The following is a 20,541-nucleotide window of genomic DNA, read 5'->3' on the forward strand; positions in this document are numbered from 1 at the left end:
TGTCCCTTTCAGCATCTTGATCCATTTCAAATTAAAATTTGTATATGACATTAGACAGGGATTAAGCCTTTTTTTTTTCATATGGCTATTCAGTTGTCCAGCATCATCTTTGAAAAAATTTCCTTTACTTATTGAATTGCTTTGTCAAAAATCAACTGACTCATATATATATATATATGTGGGTCTACTTCTGAAACCTCTAATCTGTTCCATTGTGTCTATCCTGACACAAATACTATTCTGTCTTGATCATTGCAGCCTTAGAGTAAGTCTCAAAATCAGGCAGTGTAACTCCTCCAACTTTGTTCTTCCTTTTCAAGATTGTTTTGGCTATTCTAGGTTCTTTGCATTTCCATATAAATCTTAGAATCAATGTATAAATTCCCACAAAACAGCTTGCTGAGATTTGATTGGGATTGTGATGAATTTACCGATCAACTGGGGAAGCGCTCTACCATCTTAGTCTGCTGCTCCCACTTCCATGGCCATCAAAGGCATCGTCTCTCTAAAACAACAGAAGAGAGGACTGGGAGAAGCTGTGGAGATGGGAACACTGGCTGCAGGGCCCTCTGACAGGCATGTTACATTTGCCCTGAGATGGACTTTCCCACGCTCCCTATAAGTCACCCAGAGGAGACTGTTTCTCTGATCTATTTCTACCAGGAAACTATTCAAATGAGGAAAGTATTTTACACTGAAAAAATTACTCCTGTTTTAAACCTCTATTTCATGAAAAGAATCTCCTAACAGTATCCAGATCATTTAGAAATCCTCTTAGCCCTTGTGCATAGTGCCGTGCAGATGTAATAGCAATGGGTCTGCATCTTTACGGCCCTGTTGTATGCATCTCCTGCCTTTTCTCCCACAGCCGCACCATCCTACTGGTTAGGCTCAGAGTTTTCCAGTGACAGAGAGCAGTGTTTCCCCCATTAGACTGGGAGGCCCATGAGTGAAAGAGCTGTATGTTTTTCAAGGAATGGGTAGTGCCTGATTGTGTTAGATTAGATTATGTTCAGCAAATTGTCACTCTCCTCTCCCAACCTTCACAGGAGTCATATACTTCTCTGCCTCACTGATGTTGGCTTGGCCAGGTGATTTGTTTTGGCCAAAAGGATTTTAGAGCATATGACACAAGCAGAGCCTTGAAATGCACTTGTATAGTACATTTTGGGCTCTTGCACTCCTGCCCTTCACTATAAATGTGCCTCATGTAGCTGCTGGTCAAGGAGGATGAGAGACATGGGAAAAGATGTAGACCCAATCTGCAGCTTGGAGCCTGGTTCTATGAAGCCCAGCCAAGATCAGCTGAACTCCAGATACTTAAGCAAAAAAGAAATGCTTACTGTCTTATACCACTGAGTTTTGGGATGATTTGTTACACAGCATTATTGTAGTAACAGCTGACAGATACACCACTTAAATCTGGCATTCAGCATATACCCACCCAATTCCCACTTTGACACCTAGATCCAATGAGTTTGAGAAATTTATAAGAAACAAATCACATAGCCTGATTCTCTAATAGAAATGATTTATAAGGAAGCCAACTATAGTGTTTCCATAATTCATTCTTCTACTCTCAAAGGTTAACACTGAGAGGACTGGCTTCTTGACGAGGTAGATACTACAGATTTGCAATGTGAGGCAGAAAGTAACCCTCCAACAATCTCAGCCCCACATATCCCATAGCCCTTTCTCGCACCTGTTCGGAAGTTTTGTAAAAGGCCACAGAGGCATTGACCAGTTTTAGCCGGTCTTCCATCTTCAGCATCAGCTGCTGCCAGTGGAGGGCCACCTTCTCAGCACATTCCCGGATGGCCTCTGCATCATAGTGGCCGGCCTGGAGCAGCGCCTCAGCTTTCTGCTGTACCTGCAGGGCACTCTGGTGCGTCTTCTGCAAGGAAGTGGCATGAAAGAGGGACTGGGCACAAGGGGAGGAGAGAGAGGTCCGTGGGAACGACCCAGGCGTGGTATGGGAGGGGGTGGAGCGAGGCGTGAGTGGAAAGATGCAGAAAAGTTAAAGAGCTTTAAATGACTGATTCAAACATTTTGTCACGATGATTAACACATCATTGTTTTTAAATCATATTTTTAAAAAATCATACATTTTCATTAACTAATAGCTCAGGTCCCTAACCCCTGCCCCCACTCCTTTCTCTTCTACTTGTATCGCTCAGTTTTAAAGACTTTTCAGGTTCGGTGGTAGAGAAACAGCAGTTGTGTATAAATCTGCCCCCTGATTGGTTCATACAATAGTTAAATTTCCTTTTTAAATCTAATCATAAAATTGTTCATCATCATGAGTTTTCATAGGAGGTTATTGTTCAGTCCCATTTTACAGAACAAATAAACACAGCACATAAAAAAATCCCCATGTAACACAAATCTCAGCCAACAATGCAATCATTTTAAACAGTAATAATCAGCTGAAAAGGATTCTAGTAGAATAAATTTGGCAGGTTAATAAAGCAGAAGAGCACCACCCCTTGGTTACCTCACCAAGGGAACAGAGCAGGACAGAAGATAATTCTGTTCAACACACAATCCCCACATGATGACACTATTTATGTTTGCCTTTATGATAATATATATATCGTAGAAAGTTTATTTTCTTATTCAGGCTAAACGTGTTTTGCATTCTTTGAGTTCACATTAGCTGTAAGAGGTGGGGAGACCAGGCTGGAGGACTGGGTGGCAGGGAGAGAGCCAAATGGGATTAAAATTTATTAAAACAAAGGGCTGATGTGGATGAGCCATATGACTTCAAAGAAGTAATGTAATCCCAACCTCAACTGCAGGGATCATTTCAATCCAGTGGCATAGCACCATCGGCCTTTGCACATTTAGGAAAGCATAGCTCAGCTGGCAGTGAAAACGGGCAGCTAGAAGCCCAGTAACTTACTCCAGAATTCTTTCTGCCCTTCTTCTTGGGCAGCAGTCCTGGGACAGTTCCCAAGAGCGAATCCACTCAGCACTCCCTGTGTGTGAGTACAATCTTGCACCTTTTCACCCCTATCTTGCCCTTCATCCTCATCCCTGATGGAAGTCTACACAGTACTATATATTTTTCCCAGTCTATCAACCACCTCCTGGCTTCCCTTCCTGCTCTCCTGAATCTGCACTCAGTGTTAGCTAGGTTAGCATGACCTCCTCCAGGAACCTAGAATCCTTTATTCCCTTGCTTTGCCACTGAGTCAGCCTTCAATCCCGATGACCACATCAGCCTTTGGGTTCCTGATTGCTGAATGCAGCTAGGAAAAGTAAACTAATGGGCAGAAATGCTCCACTAAAAATCCCTGGTTCCTTTCTCTGTTTGACTTATTGGTATCATTTTCTCTTCCTGTCTCCTAAGTGTAGAAATATCCCAAGGTCCATTCTTGGTTTTTGTTCACTTCTGCAGAGGTCTCTTGGTTTCTATTATCTCTTTCTTGTAAATGACTCCCAATTGATATCTCTCGTCTTACTCGTCTTACATTTGACCCTTATCTCTGTCTTTGGATGTGAGGGTGAGCTGCCTGCCACACCTCTCACCTAGGGCAGTGGAACTCATTCGGTTGATCTAGCTGTCTGCCCCATGTTAGTCACTTACAAAGATGCATTCTCAGTAAAAGAAGTGAAAGATCTTCCTAGAGAGGGGAGCAACCCTTGCCAATGAATGCAAATGGCTTTAATGCCCTTTCAGATCCTCCACCTTCCACCCAGACAGCTCCTCAAATTTCTCACCTAAAACTAATCTCCTTCTCCCTCTAAGACAGTCTTCCCACTGCAGTCTACCATTCTGTTGATGGTGCACTCCTCGCTGCCACCCTGGATTACAATCTCATCATCATCCTTGCCTGCTGTGCCTCACCCTGAGTCCCAGTCTAGCCCTTACCACTTCACACCTAGACTACTGTGGTGGTCACCTAACTAGTCTTCTGGCCTTCCATTTCTAATCCATCAAACCCATCCCTTACATTTCTGACAGACTAATTCTCTGTAATAGGAAGTGCCTGGATTAAGTGACTTCTAACATCCTTTCCAGCTCTAAAACTCTAATTTTGTGCTGTAAACATCACTCCCTTCTCTCAATTCAAAAGCCCTCAGTGGTTCCCCCATTGCTGTGAAATTGAGTCTAAACTTTAGAGGATGTCATTAAAAGCCCCTCACAATGTGGTTCAATTACTTCCATAACATTATCACCTACTACTCCCTCACAAAAACCCTTTGAATACACATGCACTTTCTTGTTTTTGTTACCTTCATTCCTCCTGCCTTTAATGAACACCCCTTACACTCTCCCCATCTATGTTCCAGTCTTCCTTTGAGACTCAGCTCAAGTCCGACCTCCTTCAAAGAGGCCTTTCCAGACAGCCTGAGACTCACTAAAAACTACCCTTTTCTGAACTCCTATATCACTCATCTAATCTTGGCTGATTCTCCATACTTAGACTGTGAAACTCTCAAGGTAAGGACTCTTAAAAAATCACTTTAATAGCTGTCATTTAACCAAGGTGCTAGGCACTGTGCTTATGCATATTTTTTCCTAGTACTCATGACATTACAACAAGGTGGTTATTATTATTCCCACTTCACAGATTAAGAAACTGAAGCTCAGTCTGGTTAAGTGACTTGCCCAAAAATGAACAACCAAGGAAGTGATGAAACCAGGAATAAGATTCAGGTTTGACCTTATTTCCAAACTTATTCCTTTCCACTACGTCACACCATATCATTTTATTTCTAGCACTTGGGATCGTATCTACAGTTTCCCATTCAGAGGAAGCATCCACCAAACGAACATTAGTGATTATGATTATCTGGCCTCTCCTCAATATATGAAACTAGCATATAATTGTCATCGTAAACCCGTTATTACGTCTTTTTCTCTGAGAGTGGAGAAGCAACTTTAATTTTCCTCTAATGTTTGCTATGTAATAAATCTCTTCCTTATTCTGAAACTTATTATCATCTAATAGTGCAGGAAACCCCTTTCCTCTTTAATTTCCAAAATGATAAACCCTTATGCCTATGACATAATCTTCGCTTTGCTAAGCTTGAGTCATTATTTTGCATTTATCTCTACTCTCTGTTATCTAATCCTATTGAGTGCTATATCTTTAAGACGTGGATTATCAAGGATGCTATTATTTAGTAGCAATACATGGAAGAAAACTGAACCAAATCAACTCAATTTACTATCCGGTTTTAACTACTATTTCTGCCATTATGCTTATGCTTAGGAGGATTTCAAATAAAAATGGATTTCAAAATTGAGCTGGTCTCTATGATGTTTCTAGTTCTTGAAGACACATCAGCCACAGTGTCATGGATACTAACAAATAATAATCCAGGTTTATTGATAAAACTATGCTTCTGGGTGTTGTGTACTGCTCTCCATTCTGAATAAAAACATTCTGGGGAAAGTTTTCCTGAAACCAAGGCTACATCAGGTAAAAATTCTGACCTTCTTTGGGGAGACCAAAACCTTCAAACTGATGAGGACACCCATCCAAGCCAGGGTGAGCAAGCATCTGGGTTTGCCCATAATAGTACTAGTATATGCCTATTTTTCTGGCTTAGTTATTAATAATTCCCTCCTTCACTCTTAAAAGTGTCTCAGTTTTAACAATAAATTATATGATCATCCTTCTTATAACTATTTTATTTTCCCTTCTGGAACCAAGGTTTCTTTCCTAGGGCCCACGAAGTCAAATTATGTTCCCCATCAGCAATCACGGTAAAGGCCTCTAGTAACACCATCAAAATGGTTAAGCCAAACCAGACTAGTTCGGTTCCCTTTCAAACTGCTTAAATCTTCCCTGACATATTTTCCCTCAATGCAGAACCTGGTCTAAACTGACAGATTTAGAGAGAAGCACAAGGCTGCCTGGAGAAGGAGCATATGTTGAAATTCTGGTTCTATTCTCTTCATTATTCTAGCCATGCTGTAGATCCTGCCTACCTTCCATTCCCAAGAACTTCCAGAAATCCCATCTGCTCCGTCATGACCTCTTGAGACCCCGACATAAACTCTTTAGGGACCTGTATCTCAACATCAATTCCAAGAATATTTTATCAAGTTGCACTCATGTAATTAAGAGACAAAGATGCTTAGTGAGCCTCTATTCTGTAAGGATGCAACAGCATCTAATACAAATTAAGACACACTGAATATGCAAGTCATGTGGAATCTAGTGATTTCAATAGCATTGCTAATGCATTTACCCACTATTTTCCATCAGCTCATTGAGGTGTTCAAGACACTCGGTCTTACTTGCTCAACATTTGATTAAGGGATTGAAAATGTGATTACCCAACAGGGCAGATAAACTTTCACCTTCAAGATAAACAAGGAGGAGGTATGGCAAAGAGCTATCTTCTCTCTGCCTAGCATCCCTCACAGCTTCATGCCATGCCTTTAGACTGACTTCTCAACTTTCCTTTTCTCCTTTGCTCCCTCTCTATGGGGCCTTGACCATTGTCTGCCTGATTCTTGATTGTAAGCCCAGTCCTGATTTTTACTTTACAGTGAATATATCCTCATGCTCTCATATTTGGGTGTGCCAGTAAAACACAAGAGACAGCTAATGATAATAGAAGTTCTCTCCTCTGGTTAGTTTTTCTTAGAAAATGATTTTCCCATATTGTGTGTAGAATATACAGTTTATTTTTAAATCTCAACCCCACACAATACTCTGGTACTAGCAATGGTTCCTAAGAAGATATCAGGCATCTTATAGAGACGTGTCATTCAGGTCAATGCTATATTTACACATACCAGACGGCTTCTGGAAAATTAAATTGCTGAAATTGATCAATACTAGTTTAAAAATGTCTAACAATCAGTTGGATTACTGTATTAAAGATAGACTTATTGGCATGGACAGTTAAAATTTTATCATTGTTGCGTAAAATTCTCATTAACAATTACTTTTTTTAGTAGACGATAACACTTTTGCATTTCTTACACACTCAGAAATGGGTTGACTTTTACACTGAACCATATGTAATGAATTTTTTTGAAGTTTCACTCTTTATCTCTTTTCCCATTGGTACTGAACTTATTTTTATTTTTAATATAGTTCCCATGTCCTATTTCCCCATACCACTCTAAAGCAATCAGCTCAAGTCTCTTTGGGAAGGAGAGTGCTCTAGCAGAAAGGACAATTAAAGGTATTATTTAAAGCAAGTCAAAATTTATATGAGATTATCATAAGTGGAGTTTTATTTTAAAATAGCCTTTAAAACAAGTCTCAGTTGGTGAACTTTGGGTTTCAGTGTATTCTTTAAATAAGACTTCCATCAGCATTATTGAACGACTACTTTCCATGAAGCGAACTACCTAGTGTGATCTGCTCCAGGGCTCATTGTTCGCGTTAAAGGCAGAATCTGACAATGGAATCTAAATGTTACATATAAACCAAATATTTAAACATGGAATCCTAACTTACTAATGACTTTTGTACTTGTTTATCCTGATTTCTGAGTGATTGTCAATTGGAAGTGACTTCTAACCTTTTAGCTTTTCATTTCTCACATGTTGCATAGTTCATAATGTATAAAAAACTCAATGTACCTGAGGCCTTGAATGTTAAAGGTACCAATGAGCAAGAAAGATCCACGTTTGTAGTGTGAATACTTGTCTTCTAATATCAGGCCTCCTTGGGGTGATGAACCCCTGTATTTGCTGCTTCATCAATTCCTCGGTAATAAGGAGGCAACCTGGACCATTTCACTAGAATGAGTAAGGGCTTCACGACATAAAAGAATGCCCACTTCTTGAGGAATCATCCTGCCTGAGGTGCAGAGCAGAAACGGGAAGGGAGGACAGTGTAGCCAGATTTGGGTGTTACCTCGATGGCCAGTTGGAACTGCTCGTGCTCCCGCTGCAGCTGCTCTGCTTCAGACAAAGAGCTGGCATTGACCAGGCTGGCGTTGAGCATTGACTCCCCATTGCGGATCCATCCCAGGACCTAGGGAATTGGGACAAAAAGGTAGGTGAATGGTCTTTGCAGCTTCCCTAGAGCTGTTGCATTCTCTGATGGATCCATCAATCAGAGAGCTTGCTATCTTCTACACACATTTGGACAGAGGACGGGAAGGGTCTGCACAATTAAAATAGTCATCTTCCTCCTACAATCACAGCAAGAAGAATAAAATATCTAGGAAGAAATTTAACCAAGGAGGTGAAAGACTTATACACTGAAAACTCTAAGACATTATTGAAAGAAATTGAAGATTACAAAGAAATGTAAAGACATTCCACGCACATGGATTGGAAATAAACATAGTTAAAATGATCATATTACCTAAGGAAATCTACAGATTCAATGCAATCCCAATCAGAATCTCAATGACATTCTTCACAGAAACAGAAGAAAGAATCCTAAAAGTTATGTGTAAAAACAAAAGACCCTGAATAGCCAAAGAAATTCTGAGAAAAAGAATGCAGCTGGAAGCATCACAAGTCCTGACTTCAAAATATACTGCAAAGCTATAGTAACCATGACAGCACAGCACTGGCACAAAAACAGACACACAGATCAATGGAACAGAACTGAAAGTGAAAAATAAAACCAAACATCTATGGACAGCTAATCTTCCACAAAGGAGCCAAAACCACGCAATGGAAAAAGGAAAGTCTCTTCAATAAATGGTGTTGGGAAAACTGGATAGCCAGATGTAAAAGAATGAAAGCAGACCATTATCTTGCACCATACACAAAAATTAACTCAAAATGGATTAAAGACTTGAATGTAAGACCTGAAACCATAAAACCCCTAGAAGAAAATACAGGTGGTACACTCTTTGACACTGGTCTTCGCAGCATCTTTTCAAATACCATGTCTACTCAGGCAAGGGAAACAAAAGAAAAAATAAACAAATTGAACTATGTCTGACAAAAAGCTTGTGCAAGGCAAAGGAAACCATGAACAAAATGAAAAGACAACTCACCAACTGGGAGAAAATATTTGCAAATCATATTTCTGACAAGGGGTTAATTGCAAAAATATAGAAATAACTCATACAACTCAACAACAAGAAAACAAACAACCTGATCAAAAAACGGGCAAAGGAGATGAACAGACACTTTTCCAAAGAAGATATACAGATGGCCAACAGGCACCTGAAAAGATGTTCAACATCACTAATATTAGGGAAATGCAAATCAAAACTACAATGAGATATCACCTTACACTTGTCAGAATGGTTATAATTAACAAGATAAAATATAACAAATGTTGGAGAGGATATGGAGAAAAGGGAACTCTCATACACTGCTAGTGGGAATGCAAACTAGTACAGCCACTATGGAAAACAGTATGGAGATTTCTCAAAAAAATAAAAATAGAAATACCATATGATTCACTATCCCCCTACTGGGTATCTATCCAAAGTACATGAAATCAACAATATAAAGAGATTTATGTACCCCTATGTTCACTGTAGCGTTAGTCACAATAGCCAAGATGTGGAAGCAACCCAAGTGCCCTGCTACAGATGAATGGATAAAGAAGGTGTGGTATATATACACAACGGAATACTATTCAGCCATAAAAAAAAGACATATTCGTTCCATTTGCAACAACATGGACGGACCTTGAGGGTATTATGTTAAGCGAAATAAGCCAGACAGAGAAAGACAAACACGGTATGATTTCACTCATAGGTGGAAGACAAACAAACACATGGATAAAGAGAACAGATTACTGGCTACCAGAGGGGAAAGGGGCTGGGGGGTGGGCGGAAGGATTAAAGGGGCACATATGTATGGTGATGGATAAAAACTAGACTATCGTTGGTGACCACGATGCACTATACAGAAACTGATATATAATAATGTACAGCTGAAATTACAGTTATAAACCAATGTGACCTCAATAAAATAATTTAAGGAAAGAAAATGGTCATCTCCCCAATCTTAATCTGGCACCCTGTACCATAAGGCACAATTATAAGTACCATCCTCATTTCCAGCTTCATATATTCTTTCCTACCCTTGTCACCCATCTGCCCCATTTCCTTACCCACTTAATTTAGAGATTACTTTATCTGATTGCATTGTATGTACATTTCTGAAGTTCCTTCAGGAACACAGAATAGTATAAGTAAATAAATTCCATCTGTTGGTATCCTTTCCTTTAATTAAGGCCAAGTACAAATATCAACAGCTTCCTGAAATCGTCCATACCTTATCACTTCCGTTAGAAATCATCTTTTCATCACCTAGCACAACCATACCATTTTGTAGGTACCACTTTTGTGGCACTCACCACACACTGCTTTGTTCAGCTCTTTCAACCTACGTTTCATTTCCCTGCTTAGAATGTAAACTTCTGGAAAACTAGAGTAATATAACAGTCATATTTTAATCTGATAAAGTACCTAGCATAGTACCTCGCACATGATGGGTATGTAGTAATGTTTTTGAAAGAGTGAACGATCATCTATGGCGAATACCCGAGTCACACCTGAGCAGTGGGTCTAACCTCCTATGCCTTGCAAAATAGCCAAGAGTAGATAGGTTTGAGCATTGATAGGTAAACAACCCAAAGGAATAGGGAAAGAGAAAGAGAACAAGCAAAATAGCATGAATAATCCGTACACTGGATCTTTAGAAAAAGAGAGAGTAAGTTATAATTGATTTAAATTATTTACAGTCTATGGCTAGGCTGGGTAAAATTTCTAGGTAACCTTAATTAGTACTGGTGAAAAGGAAACTCAGCTAGAGAGTACTAGACTAGAAGGAGAAACAGCTGATACTATCTAGACAGTTCTAGGTGAAATGGAGATGTGGCAATTATTCAGCTAATAGAGTCAAGCACAAATAAACTGGAAGAATTAGGCCTTGAAAATCTACCTTGTGTCTGGTCGCCAGAAAATTGCCACATATTTTTTTTATTAGGCAATCTGAGAGTTTGCTTGGAGAGAAAAGAAAAAGTCTTCTGAAATTTCAAGATTAGTAAATACCATCCATCTGTTATCTCAAGGCAAAGCAGAAGACATCCAATCTGTTTTAGATTTTTTTCGGATTTTTTTTCTCCTCTCAAGTTCTTCATGCTAAACAATTAGAAAAATATTAAGCCTGGTCTCCTATTCCATAACCCTCATAGGCATTTCTCAAAGTTCCTCCTTGGGCAGAAAGTGACTGATGCCATCTTGCGCGTGAATAAGATCAGGGCATAAATCCCAGTGAAGCTGGGCTATTTGGATTGAGGTGTTAATTCATGGTGAGTCTGGCAGATTGTGGATGAGATGCCAATCTGTAAAGCAATTAGTCACCAGAAATAACTACTCAGAGTGTATGTGTGAAATGTCTGATGCCACTGGTGTACTGTGGCTGGCTGGCTGGCTGGCTAGTGGTGCTGATGATTTCCAAAAGCTGCCTGTAAGTTTGGGTACATGCATACATGGACCGCATGCCCAAATGCTTCATCATTTTGGAAAATGGAGCTCACAGTGTATATTTTTGAACTATGTAAGTCCTTCTGCCATGATTCGTTGCATTTCGCTTGGTTCAAGATTCATTTGAGGGTGTCAGAGAAACATTTTCTCCATGTGCACCACAAATCAATGCTCGAGGGACAATTTGACTCCTTCTGGGCCTCCTGAGTCTTACTGCAATATTTTCGTCTCTAGTTTCAGCCAATTGGAAACATCAGTTATAGCTGTGGTTGTGGGATCCTCATTTACCAGCTTTTCCGTTTAGAAATATTATAGGCTTCAGTCTCTACATCTTTCATTAAATCACGCCATATCCTTGAGATTCTTGTTTATTTTCCAAATGCTGTTTATAGAGGCATTCCAGGACTTCAGAGTGGGAGATCTGATTTTAGGAAGATAAAAAGGCATGGTAGTTTATAACCACGGCTTAGGTTCAGGGGTGGCACTTATCCCTATGATTGAGTCAGCCCTAGAAGCAGAGCTGGGAGAGTGCAGAAGAGCACAAAATGTGAAGTCAGAACACCTGGCTCTGTTACTGCCCGGCAAAATCACTTAACCCCTGGGAGCCTCAGTTTTCTCATCTGTAAAGTTAGGATAACAGTACCTTCCCTGTCTGTATCACGGTTGACACAATGTACTGTAAAATGTAAAGCCTGATGATGGTGGTTGTGGTGGTGATTTTTAGTTTTGGAGCAAAGGAAGGTAATGCTATCATTCTTACTTTATTCCTCTCACAATGAGAAGAGAAAAAGTTTAGAAAAATGAATTTTATTCCAGTATTTGTAGAGCTTATTGGAATATTCTGATGTGGTGTGGGTAACTTAGCTGTTTTGTTATCATCATTTTTTGTCCTCTGATCAATGACAACTCTTTGTCTTCCCCTCCTCCCCATTCTTCTCCCTCTCCTCCTTTCTTGATCTTCTCCGTCTTCTCCTTCCTCTCTTCATCCTTCTCCTTCTTCTCTCTCTCTTTTTTTTGGTGAGGAAGATTGTCCCTGAGCTAACAACTGTGCCAGTCTTCCTCTATTTTGTATGTGGGGCACCACCACATCATGGCTTGATGAGCAGTGTGTAGGTCTGTGCTCAGGATCTGAACCCATGAACCCCAGGCTGCTGAATCAGAGTGCTTGAACTTAAGCACTACACCACCAGGCCAACCCTTGATCAATGACAACTCTTGCCGGTATAATTTTATATTACTGTAGTCTTTCATCTTCCTGGTTCATAAAATTGGTTATTCACTCTTCTGTGAACATCCAAATGAGTGCAAGGTAGTAGAAGAAATATTGTATAAAATGAGAAAAAGTTGGTCCTACTAATCTTGAGCTGTGTGACTTTGGAAACATCATTTAATCTCTCTGAGGCTGTTTTCTTATCTATAAAATGGTAACACTTTGCTTGCCTAAGTCACAGAGTAGAGATAGAAACGAAATAACTAATGTAAAAGTATTTTGCAAACCATAAGATATGAGCTGTAAAATGAACATTTATGTTGACCAATCGTCTTAGGCAACAGTTACCTATAGGTTAGATCACCTTTGAAGGTCACTCTGAGCCCTAACATTCCACACTTCTTTCAAAATTCAGAGACTGGCCCTATAACATAGGACACCAGAGAAACTGAGCTGTGTAGAAATGAGCAACTAGAAGAATATTGCTGCTTGAGGACTTAGGAGCTGGGCCACAAATTCAGCTCAGACAGAGCAGAGAGGGGAAGCTGAAAATGGAGATCAATTGCTTCCTCAAGCCAAGGAAGCTCAGATAACCCCAAGTTAGGAGAAGACTGGATTTGGTTAATTGGATGTGGATATCCACAAATGACAACGCCATCTAAGCTGGGCAAGTTGGACCCTGTACCATGTAGGCTGGGAAGCTGCTTGTATATGACTGTGTTCTCTAGGTCATACTGACAATAAAGCTATGAGGTTGCACTTAAGGCCAGTGACTCTAAGGCCTGCCATTGCAGAGACTTATCTCAAGGCACAGTCATTTCTGAAACTCCAGCCACAGGAAAAATTGTCAGCCCCTCAGATGGTAACTGGGAGCCTGTCATGTTTCCAGTGTTGCTTAGTTCTAAAAATTCACAATTTATGAGAGTATACGTGTTCATCCTTCATGGTTTTACAGACTGTGACCATGCATCTTCCTAATTATCTCCACTTTGAAACAAATGGATAGTACTTGTCCCTGTGGTTGCCTCTTTTGGATGTATTCCAACTCCTTTCTAACTTTTATGTACTGTGAACAGAACTGAACACAGTATTCTCGACAGGAATATGGGACAGGACAAGTTTCTCCTTCGTTTTGAATGTCCATCTTGATCATATGCAATTTTGGCCAGTATTTAGTCCACAGGGGTAATTTAAGGCAATGTCTTTAGTAGACAAATAAGTATGATTTCTTTCCCCATAGCTTAGAGCCCCAACATCTTATACATCCATTTTGGCCTATGTTCTGCTAAATGCACTGCTCTGCAGGAATACATATGGAAATTCATTTAGTTTTATGCCCGTTAAGTAGGTTTTTCAAATCTTTCTGAATTATCTAATAAATGTGAGGTCATCTTTACCAGAGCAGTAATTGTCCTAGAAAGCAATCAGAGCATTCTGCGGGGTCTGGAGGATAATCTGATCTATTTTTTCTAGAAGAAAAGGGCTTCTGTGTGACCTAGGGTCTTGGACTATGGGCTATAACCAAGGGTGTGCCTTCCCTTCGAGATTTAACATTTCTCTGGAGGTATGTGGGCTGTTATCTTAGATACAAAGTCCTATGTAATCCCTAAGAAAGAAAATCAGTTGCATTAATCAATTTCATTTGTTCTAAATACTTGAAAAGAATTTTCAGCCTAATGTCTGTGGCATTGTCATTCCTCAAAGCTTCAGTTTAATATAATTGTGGTGTAACTACACTTAAAGTTATGAAGGCCAAATCTAAACCTTTAATCTATGAGCTCTAATGACAGAGCTGTGTAACACTTTGCTCTCCCTTTCTGTTCCCATTAATGGCATTTCAAATAAAATGTCCTTTTTCCATCTTTTTTTTTTTAAAGATTTTATTTTTTTCCTTTTCCCCCCAAAGCTCCCCAGTACATAGCTGTATATTCCTCGTTGTGGGTCCTTCCAGTTGCGGCACGTGGGACGCCGCCCCGGCGTGGCCCGGTGAGCAGTGCCATATCCACACCCAGGATTCGAACCAACGAAACACTGGGCAGCCTGCAGCGGAGCACACGAACTCAACCACTTGGCCATGGGGCCAGCCCCGCGTCTTTTTTTTTTTGAGAGAATATTCAAAAGAGACACTCTCAAGCTAGTGTCTAAATTTAGCCCACTGATCAATACTGACATCTAAATTAACTCCCTCTTTCCAAGTGTCAACAGCTTCCAGATCAATATTTCCCGCTCCACCAACTTCCATCAAACACAGACGCCTCCTCTGAAACTGGATCAGATGACTCCCTAAAGAGAGAGCCCGACATTGACAAGGAAAACAAGCCTGTGTAATGAGGCACGGTGGCTTCACTGAGCAGCAGTCTCCTGGCGCCTCCAAGGGCTGCCGTCTTTTGCAAAGGCCTTCCTAAAGTCTGACTCAAGCAATCTAGTACTGTTTTGAACTATGATCCCACTGTGTGCCATTCTCGCCACAGTCAGAGAAGGAATTTTCTCACCCCCACAGAAGAATTCTGTTTTTGTCCTCCAACTCATGAAATACTGAATGGGAATGGAGACAGACATTAGTCAAGCCTGACTACTCATTTACAGATGCTCCACCTCCCATTCGACAAACCTATCATCATCCCAGCTCCACATCCTACACAGAATGTATACTTGAAGGATGAAAATTCACTTCCATTTTCCTATCAGTCAAGAAAAACGTAAGTAAGGAGTTGGCTGTACTGTTAATGCTGGAACAAATAATAAATAAAATAAAACACCTGAAACAAAAGCAAAAGTAGATATTTCATTTCAAAGTCAAATAGGAATAATTTTCCTGTTATCTGCTTTGTTCAGATGTTCATTCCTGCCACCTTCCATTGACGGAAATAACCAAGCATGAAGAGCAGACGACTCCCACGACCAGCTGGAGCCTGCTGACTGATCAGGCAGGTGCCACTCTCTGACAGGTGTAGGCCATGCCTGCCTGTCTTCTCAGACGTGGTACTGCAGACACCAGGAATATCCCAGACTGCGTTCTGCTGGAGGGCTTCTTTCTATTTCTCCTGGAATCCCAGGGTGGGAATGGGGCCCAGCAGAGGCAAATCGTAGGACCTTAGATTTAGGAGACCTGGGCTCAAGTGTCAACTAACTAGTCAAGGGGCGCTGGGAACACTAATCTATGGTGCCTCAGTTTCCTCACTTGTAAAGTAAACATACACCAGGTCCCCACGGGCCTGTTCTCCTGAAATGAGATCACAAATGAGATAATACTTCTCACATGAAAAGAACGTACTATTATTACTGCCAAAAGTTTCAGAATTTGTGCACTCATCACTGCTCTGGGCCGGCTAGGATTTCCACCATGTCCCCATGAATAACATTTCTCTCTGAGATTCAGGTGTGATCCCAGTAAATAGACAGAAAACCACCTGGATGGCAGTGCTTGCTCTGGCCTGGCTTGGGGCTCAGTGATCCCACCTGTGCTGAAGATTGCTGTTCGGCACAGTGTGCTGGGCTCTGGCTGAGCACTGATTGGAAGAGAATGGGAGCAGAGAAGATCATTTTGCCCATTATCATAAATAACAATAGAATAACTAAGACATAGGCGTTAGCAAGGAATACCCTGAATATGAGGGATCAAGCAATAATTAAATAAAATGTTTCTTAAATCTAAAAGCTCTAGCAATCACTGTACATAAGAAAAAATGTTTAAAAGAGGAAGATGTGTGGGGCCAGCATGGTGGCACAGTGGTTAACTTCATGCACTCTGCTTCAGCAGCCCGGGGTTCACAGGTTTGGAGCCCAGGCACAGACCCAGCACCAGTCATCAAGCTAGCCTGTGGCAGAATCCCATAAAAAGTACAGGAAGAATGGCACAGATGTTAGCTCAGGGCCACTCTTCCTCAAGCAAAAAAAAAAAAATAAAAGGAGGATTGGTAACAGATGTTAGCTCAGAGCCACTCTTCCTCACCAAAAAAAAAAAAAAAAGAAAGAAAGAAAAAGAAAATGTTTCCCTGCTTAAGATATTTTGGGTGGGGCTCTGCCTAGAGGAAGCAGGGGGATGGGATTGCTTGGGAGAGTGTGGAGCAGAAGGAGCAAACACTGTGAGGGTGGCAGTGTATTCTTTCCTTAGTGTGACTAGCGTCTGGTGACCTCTCTAAGCTTCAGTGGCCTCGTCTGTAAAATGGGAATAATATCTGCTCCAGAGAATGGTTGTGAGGATTGATCGAGAGATAAGTGTAAAAGGCACACAGCACTCAGTAAATGGAACTATAATTATATTTGTATCTCTTCAACCTCATTTTGTCTAAATAGGAAATCCCCTGTCATTACGCTAACAATTCCCCCTTGGTCTGTTCATAATATAAATAAGTAGTATTTTAAAAATGTGCCCCTGGTCATTGTGTGTCTGTTCCTAGAGATCTGGGTATGTCCTTTCGTAAAATGGCTGGTATATGGGCTCATACAGATAATAACTCTTTTTTCTTTTTAAAACTGACTTTAACATGGCAAGAAAATTTTCTTATCAGAGCCACACACATTGAAAAGAATGATGGGAAGTGCTACCACTTATCAACCATCCACAGTGTCAGGGACTTACTAGGCACACAGGTGCCCCAAATTAATCTACCTGGCTTAAAGGCTGAAGATGCTTATTGATAAAGGATTTGTATTTCCCATGAACTGCATGCCAGGATTGAGGACAGAAAGGAAGAGAATATATTCAGGGACTGAGGACAATGCGGGGAAACTCTGGAACGCTCTCCTTATATTGTTATGAAAGAGAAATAATGCACTTGTCATTTGAGCCATTGTACCATTAGGTCTATTTGTTAGATAGACCAATAGAGATAGACCAAGAGAGAGCAGTCTAGCTTTCAGAAACTAATACAACCATTCCTTAACTCACCTATTTTCTACGTCTTGGTTCCACCTGTGGCTCTACAGGCCTAATCCGATACCAGGAGCGGGCCCCAGGCCAGGCTCAGCCGCTGGGAAGCCCAGGCTCACCTGTTTGACCTCGGCCTGGAGGTGCCGCAGTTGGAGGCACTGCTCGAGCCGCTTGTGGGTCTGCTCCGCGTTCAGCTCCAATTCATGCTGCTTCTCATGGAGAAACTCCAGTAGCTCTTGTACCTGGGCTGCCAGATCAATATCTTTCTCACAGATTAACTCAATTCCTGATTAAAAAAATAAACAATTAAAAACCAGGTAGTACCATAAAGACTCCATTTCCTTCAACATGCATATGAAGGCTGGGACCTGGGAATCACTGTTTGCAGCACCCTCTCAGCCTCTACATATCCCTCCGTGAAACTGCATAGATCACCATAACAGGGCTTTGTCTGGAATGCTCGAACCATGTCATCTCTTTTGGATTAACTGATGCTTTTCCTGGGAATAACCTTTCAACAGATGACCAGCTCCTTATTACCAAATGGAGCTAGAGAAAGGTGGTTGTCTGGAAGTCCATCCCCAGACAAGACAGCACTGGGCAGTCTCTGCTGGGGGATGCGCCAACACCCAGAATATTCACAAGCAAGCATCTGGATTATATTGGGAAATACAAAACAAAGCCAAAAAGACCCTGTCTCAGGAACTTCTGCCAAAGGCACACTCTCTTTCAGTCGCTCGGATGCAATTTATCATTTGATAGTCCCTTCTGATGAGAGTAGCTGGGCAATGGTGATTTTTTTAGCCAACTACTTAGGTCCCCTAAAAAAGCAACTTTTAGGAAGACATGCTAGCTCTCATATATTGTTTATCAAACACATCTGATAAACGCACTCCAGCAATACCACAGAGGAATTGAGTGCTTATCCATTTAGCAAAACCATCACATTAAAGTTGTGCAAACACAAGGAGGGTTTACTCATTGTTCTTTTACTGATTCAAAGGAAGCCCAGTCAGTCACTGACAAGAGTTCCCAATGTTTCTGGGTATCCCGCCCGGCGTTAATAAACTGCCAGCTGTTGACTTGTGATGGGAGTCAATACCTACCAGGCAGAAGCTACGGCTCCATTCCTTGTCTGTCTCCCTCCCCATCTCCCTGTCTTATTTTTTCTATATACCTCTCCCAACACATGAGCTGGGATGTACACATTCTTCCTCTTTTCACCAAGCCAGTGCTCCTATTTGTACATAATCACCAGCAGGCCTAAAGCAGCCTTCCTCAAATAGATTTCTGCTTCAGGAAGGGTCATTAACAGACTCTGAAACAGAGCAAAGAGACTGCCTTGGTATCAAAGTCCTTCTGGCTGCTAGCGACTTGGATGTGATTCCTTCCAAAGACTACATGGAAAGTGTACCAGCTTCGCAGCCAGTCCTGAGTCAGAATTCTGATCTTCGGCAAGTTACCTAAGCTCTCAGAAGCCTGACTTTCCTCATTTGAAAAATAGGATTTTACCAACTACCTACCTCATAAGCTACGACTGCAGAGCTCATTGGGAGGATTAAATGAGATAAAGCATGTAAAACATCTGTCTCATGACACAGTAAACATGGATCTTTGCTCCTTAGTCCCATGACTTTCCCGATTCCTGACTCTTAAACTTTCACCTTTCTGCCTTCTTACATTCATACCCTTTTGGTTTCTATCTACCTCCACCTTGATGCACGTGGTACACATGTTCTTTCTTGATTCTGGTTGTCTACCTATGATTCGGTCTTGATCAGATCAGTAGTTTTCGGAAAATCCCAACTCTGGATTGCTTGCCTTCTGGTCCCTGACTCCACCCGGCTCTGCAGCTTCTGAATTCTGTCCAGATCCTTTCCCTGGCTCCTTACCTTGTAATCTATGACCAGTGCTCCTGTGGTCCTGCTGCTGATGAATAGGGACCCAACCAACAAGGAGGTTCAGACTCAAAATCCTAGCAGACAAGTCACCAAAGGGTAGTGTCCTTCCATGGGGATCAGATCCAAAGGAGCCCACCAATCTCAATGTGTGGCCAATTAAAAAATAAATCCTCTTTGGGAGACTTCCCCATCACTCTGACTCACACCATCAGAAATTCATCACTGCCACCACTAATACACCTGCAGGATACATTCAGGAGAGGGTCAGGAAAGTCTTCATGCTAAGGGAAATTCACTTCTAGGGGAAAAAAAATAGTGTGTTATATAAGGATAGTATGGGAAAATGGGAAAACTTTTTTCTGGTGTTACATGGTAATAACTTCAGTATCTTTTCATGTTTATTTTCTCTGTCAGTTTCATAATTCCAAATCCCAGCTCCTGAAATATCTGTGGGAGATGGAGAAAAGAATGGCTTGTTCTTTTGGCAGTCAACTCCCTCTAGTTACTATTTTTGATTACCAAAAGGATGAGGTAGAGCATCTCCTTGATGAATAATACAATAATACATAAATTTCTACCTCTGCAGTGCTCACCATAGTGGGATGACCCTTGACCCTCATGTTTACTTTCTGAAAATGTAATTTAGGATCCATCTGCAGAAGTAGATGCTCTTCCCTGCTTTCAGCTACCATGTGAACTGTTTTCCCAGCTCGTTTTCATTCTGTAAGCGTCTCCAGTGTTTAGTATGCTAGGCTAGGGCAAAGTGTCTTTCTATGGGAAGCCCGTGGCTCCCCCCTGCCATGGCACATGTAAATAGGCTCTCTAAGCCTGGTAACTCATCAAAAAGGCCAGCCACCTGCTTAGGACATCATCCAGAACAGGCTCCCGGTCTGCCCCAAGACTCAAGCCCTTTACTTTCATCTATCTCGCTTGATATTGTTTTATGTGAGATGAGCACAGGAAATAAAATGGGTGAAGACAATGCCTACGGCACTTCTATACTCCTCAACAACACATCATATTGTGGATAGAGTGAATGGGAGGAACAGGAAGACTTACTCCAGCTGCACCTAGAAAATAGAAACTCATTCCTCTCCCACTGCCCTCAAACACATTGACACGAGTCCCAGCTAAAACCCATCACCTGGTAAGTAGCCATCGATCAACAG

At 41.2% G+C, this 20,541-nt stretch overlaps 1 protein-coding gene across 43 annotated transcripts in view; it reads right to left on the bottom strand.

The window, feature by feature from the left end:
* KALRN (kalirin RhoGEF kinase) overlaps nt 1-20,541 on the bottom strand; it is a 641,465-nt gene that overhangs the window by 262,756 nt on the left and 358,168 nt on the right. For 30 of the 43 annotated variants that reach the window (XM_070243654.1, XM_070243649.1, XM_070243655.1 and 27 more), the window contains 3 exons: nt 17,591-17,757; nt 7,836-7,955; nt 1,703-1,921 (listed from right to left, as the gene is read on the bottom strand). In XM_070243654.1, coding sequence (XP_070099755.1) covers nt 1,703-1,921; nt 7,836-7,955; nt 17,591-17,757 — 506 coding nt within the window. The remainder of the gene's footprint in view (nt 1-1,702; nt 1,922-7,835; nt 7,956-17,590; nt 17,758-20,541) is intronic. The other 13 variants (XM_023623615.2, XM_070243658.1, XM_070243659.1 and 10 more) reach the window with 1 other exon arrangement.

Source organism: Equus caballus, chromosome 19 (assembly GCF_041296265.1).
Source record: "Equus caballus isolate H_3958 breed thoroughbred chromosome 19, TB-T2T, whole genome shotgun sequence".
In the NCBI taxonomy this organism is placed as follows: domain Eukaryota; kingdom Metazoa; phylum Chordata; class Mammalia; order Perissodactyla; family Equidae; genus Equus; species Equus caballus.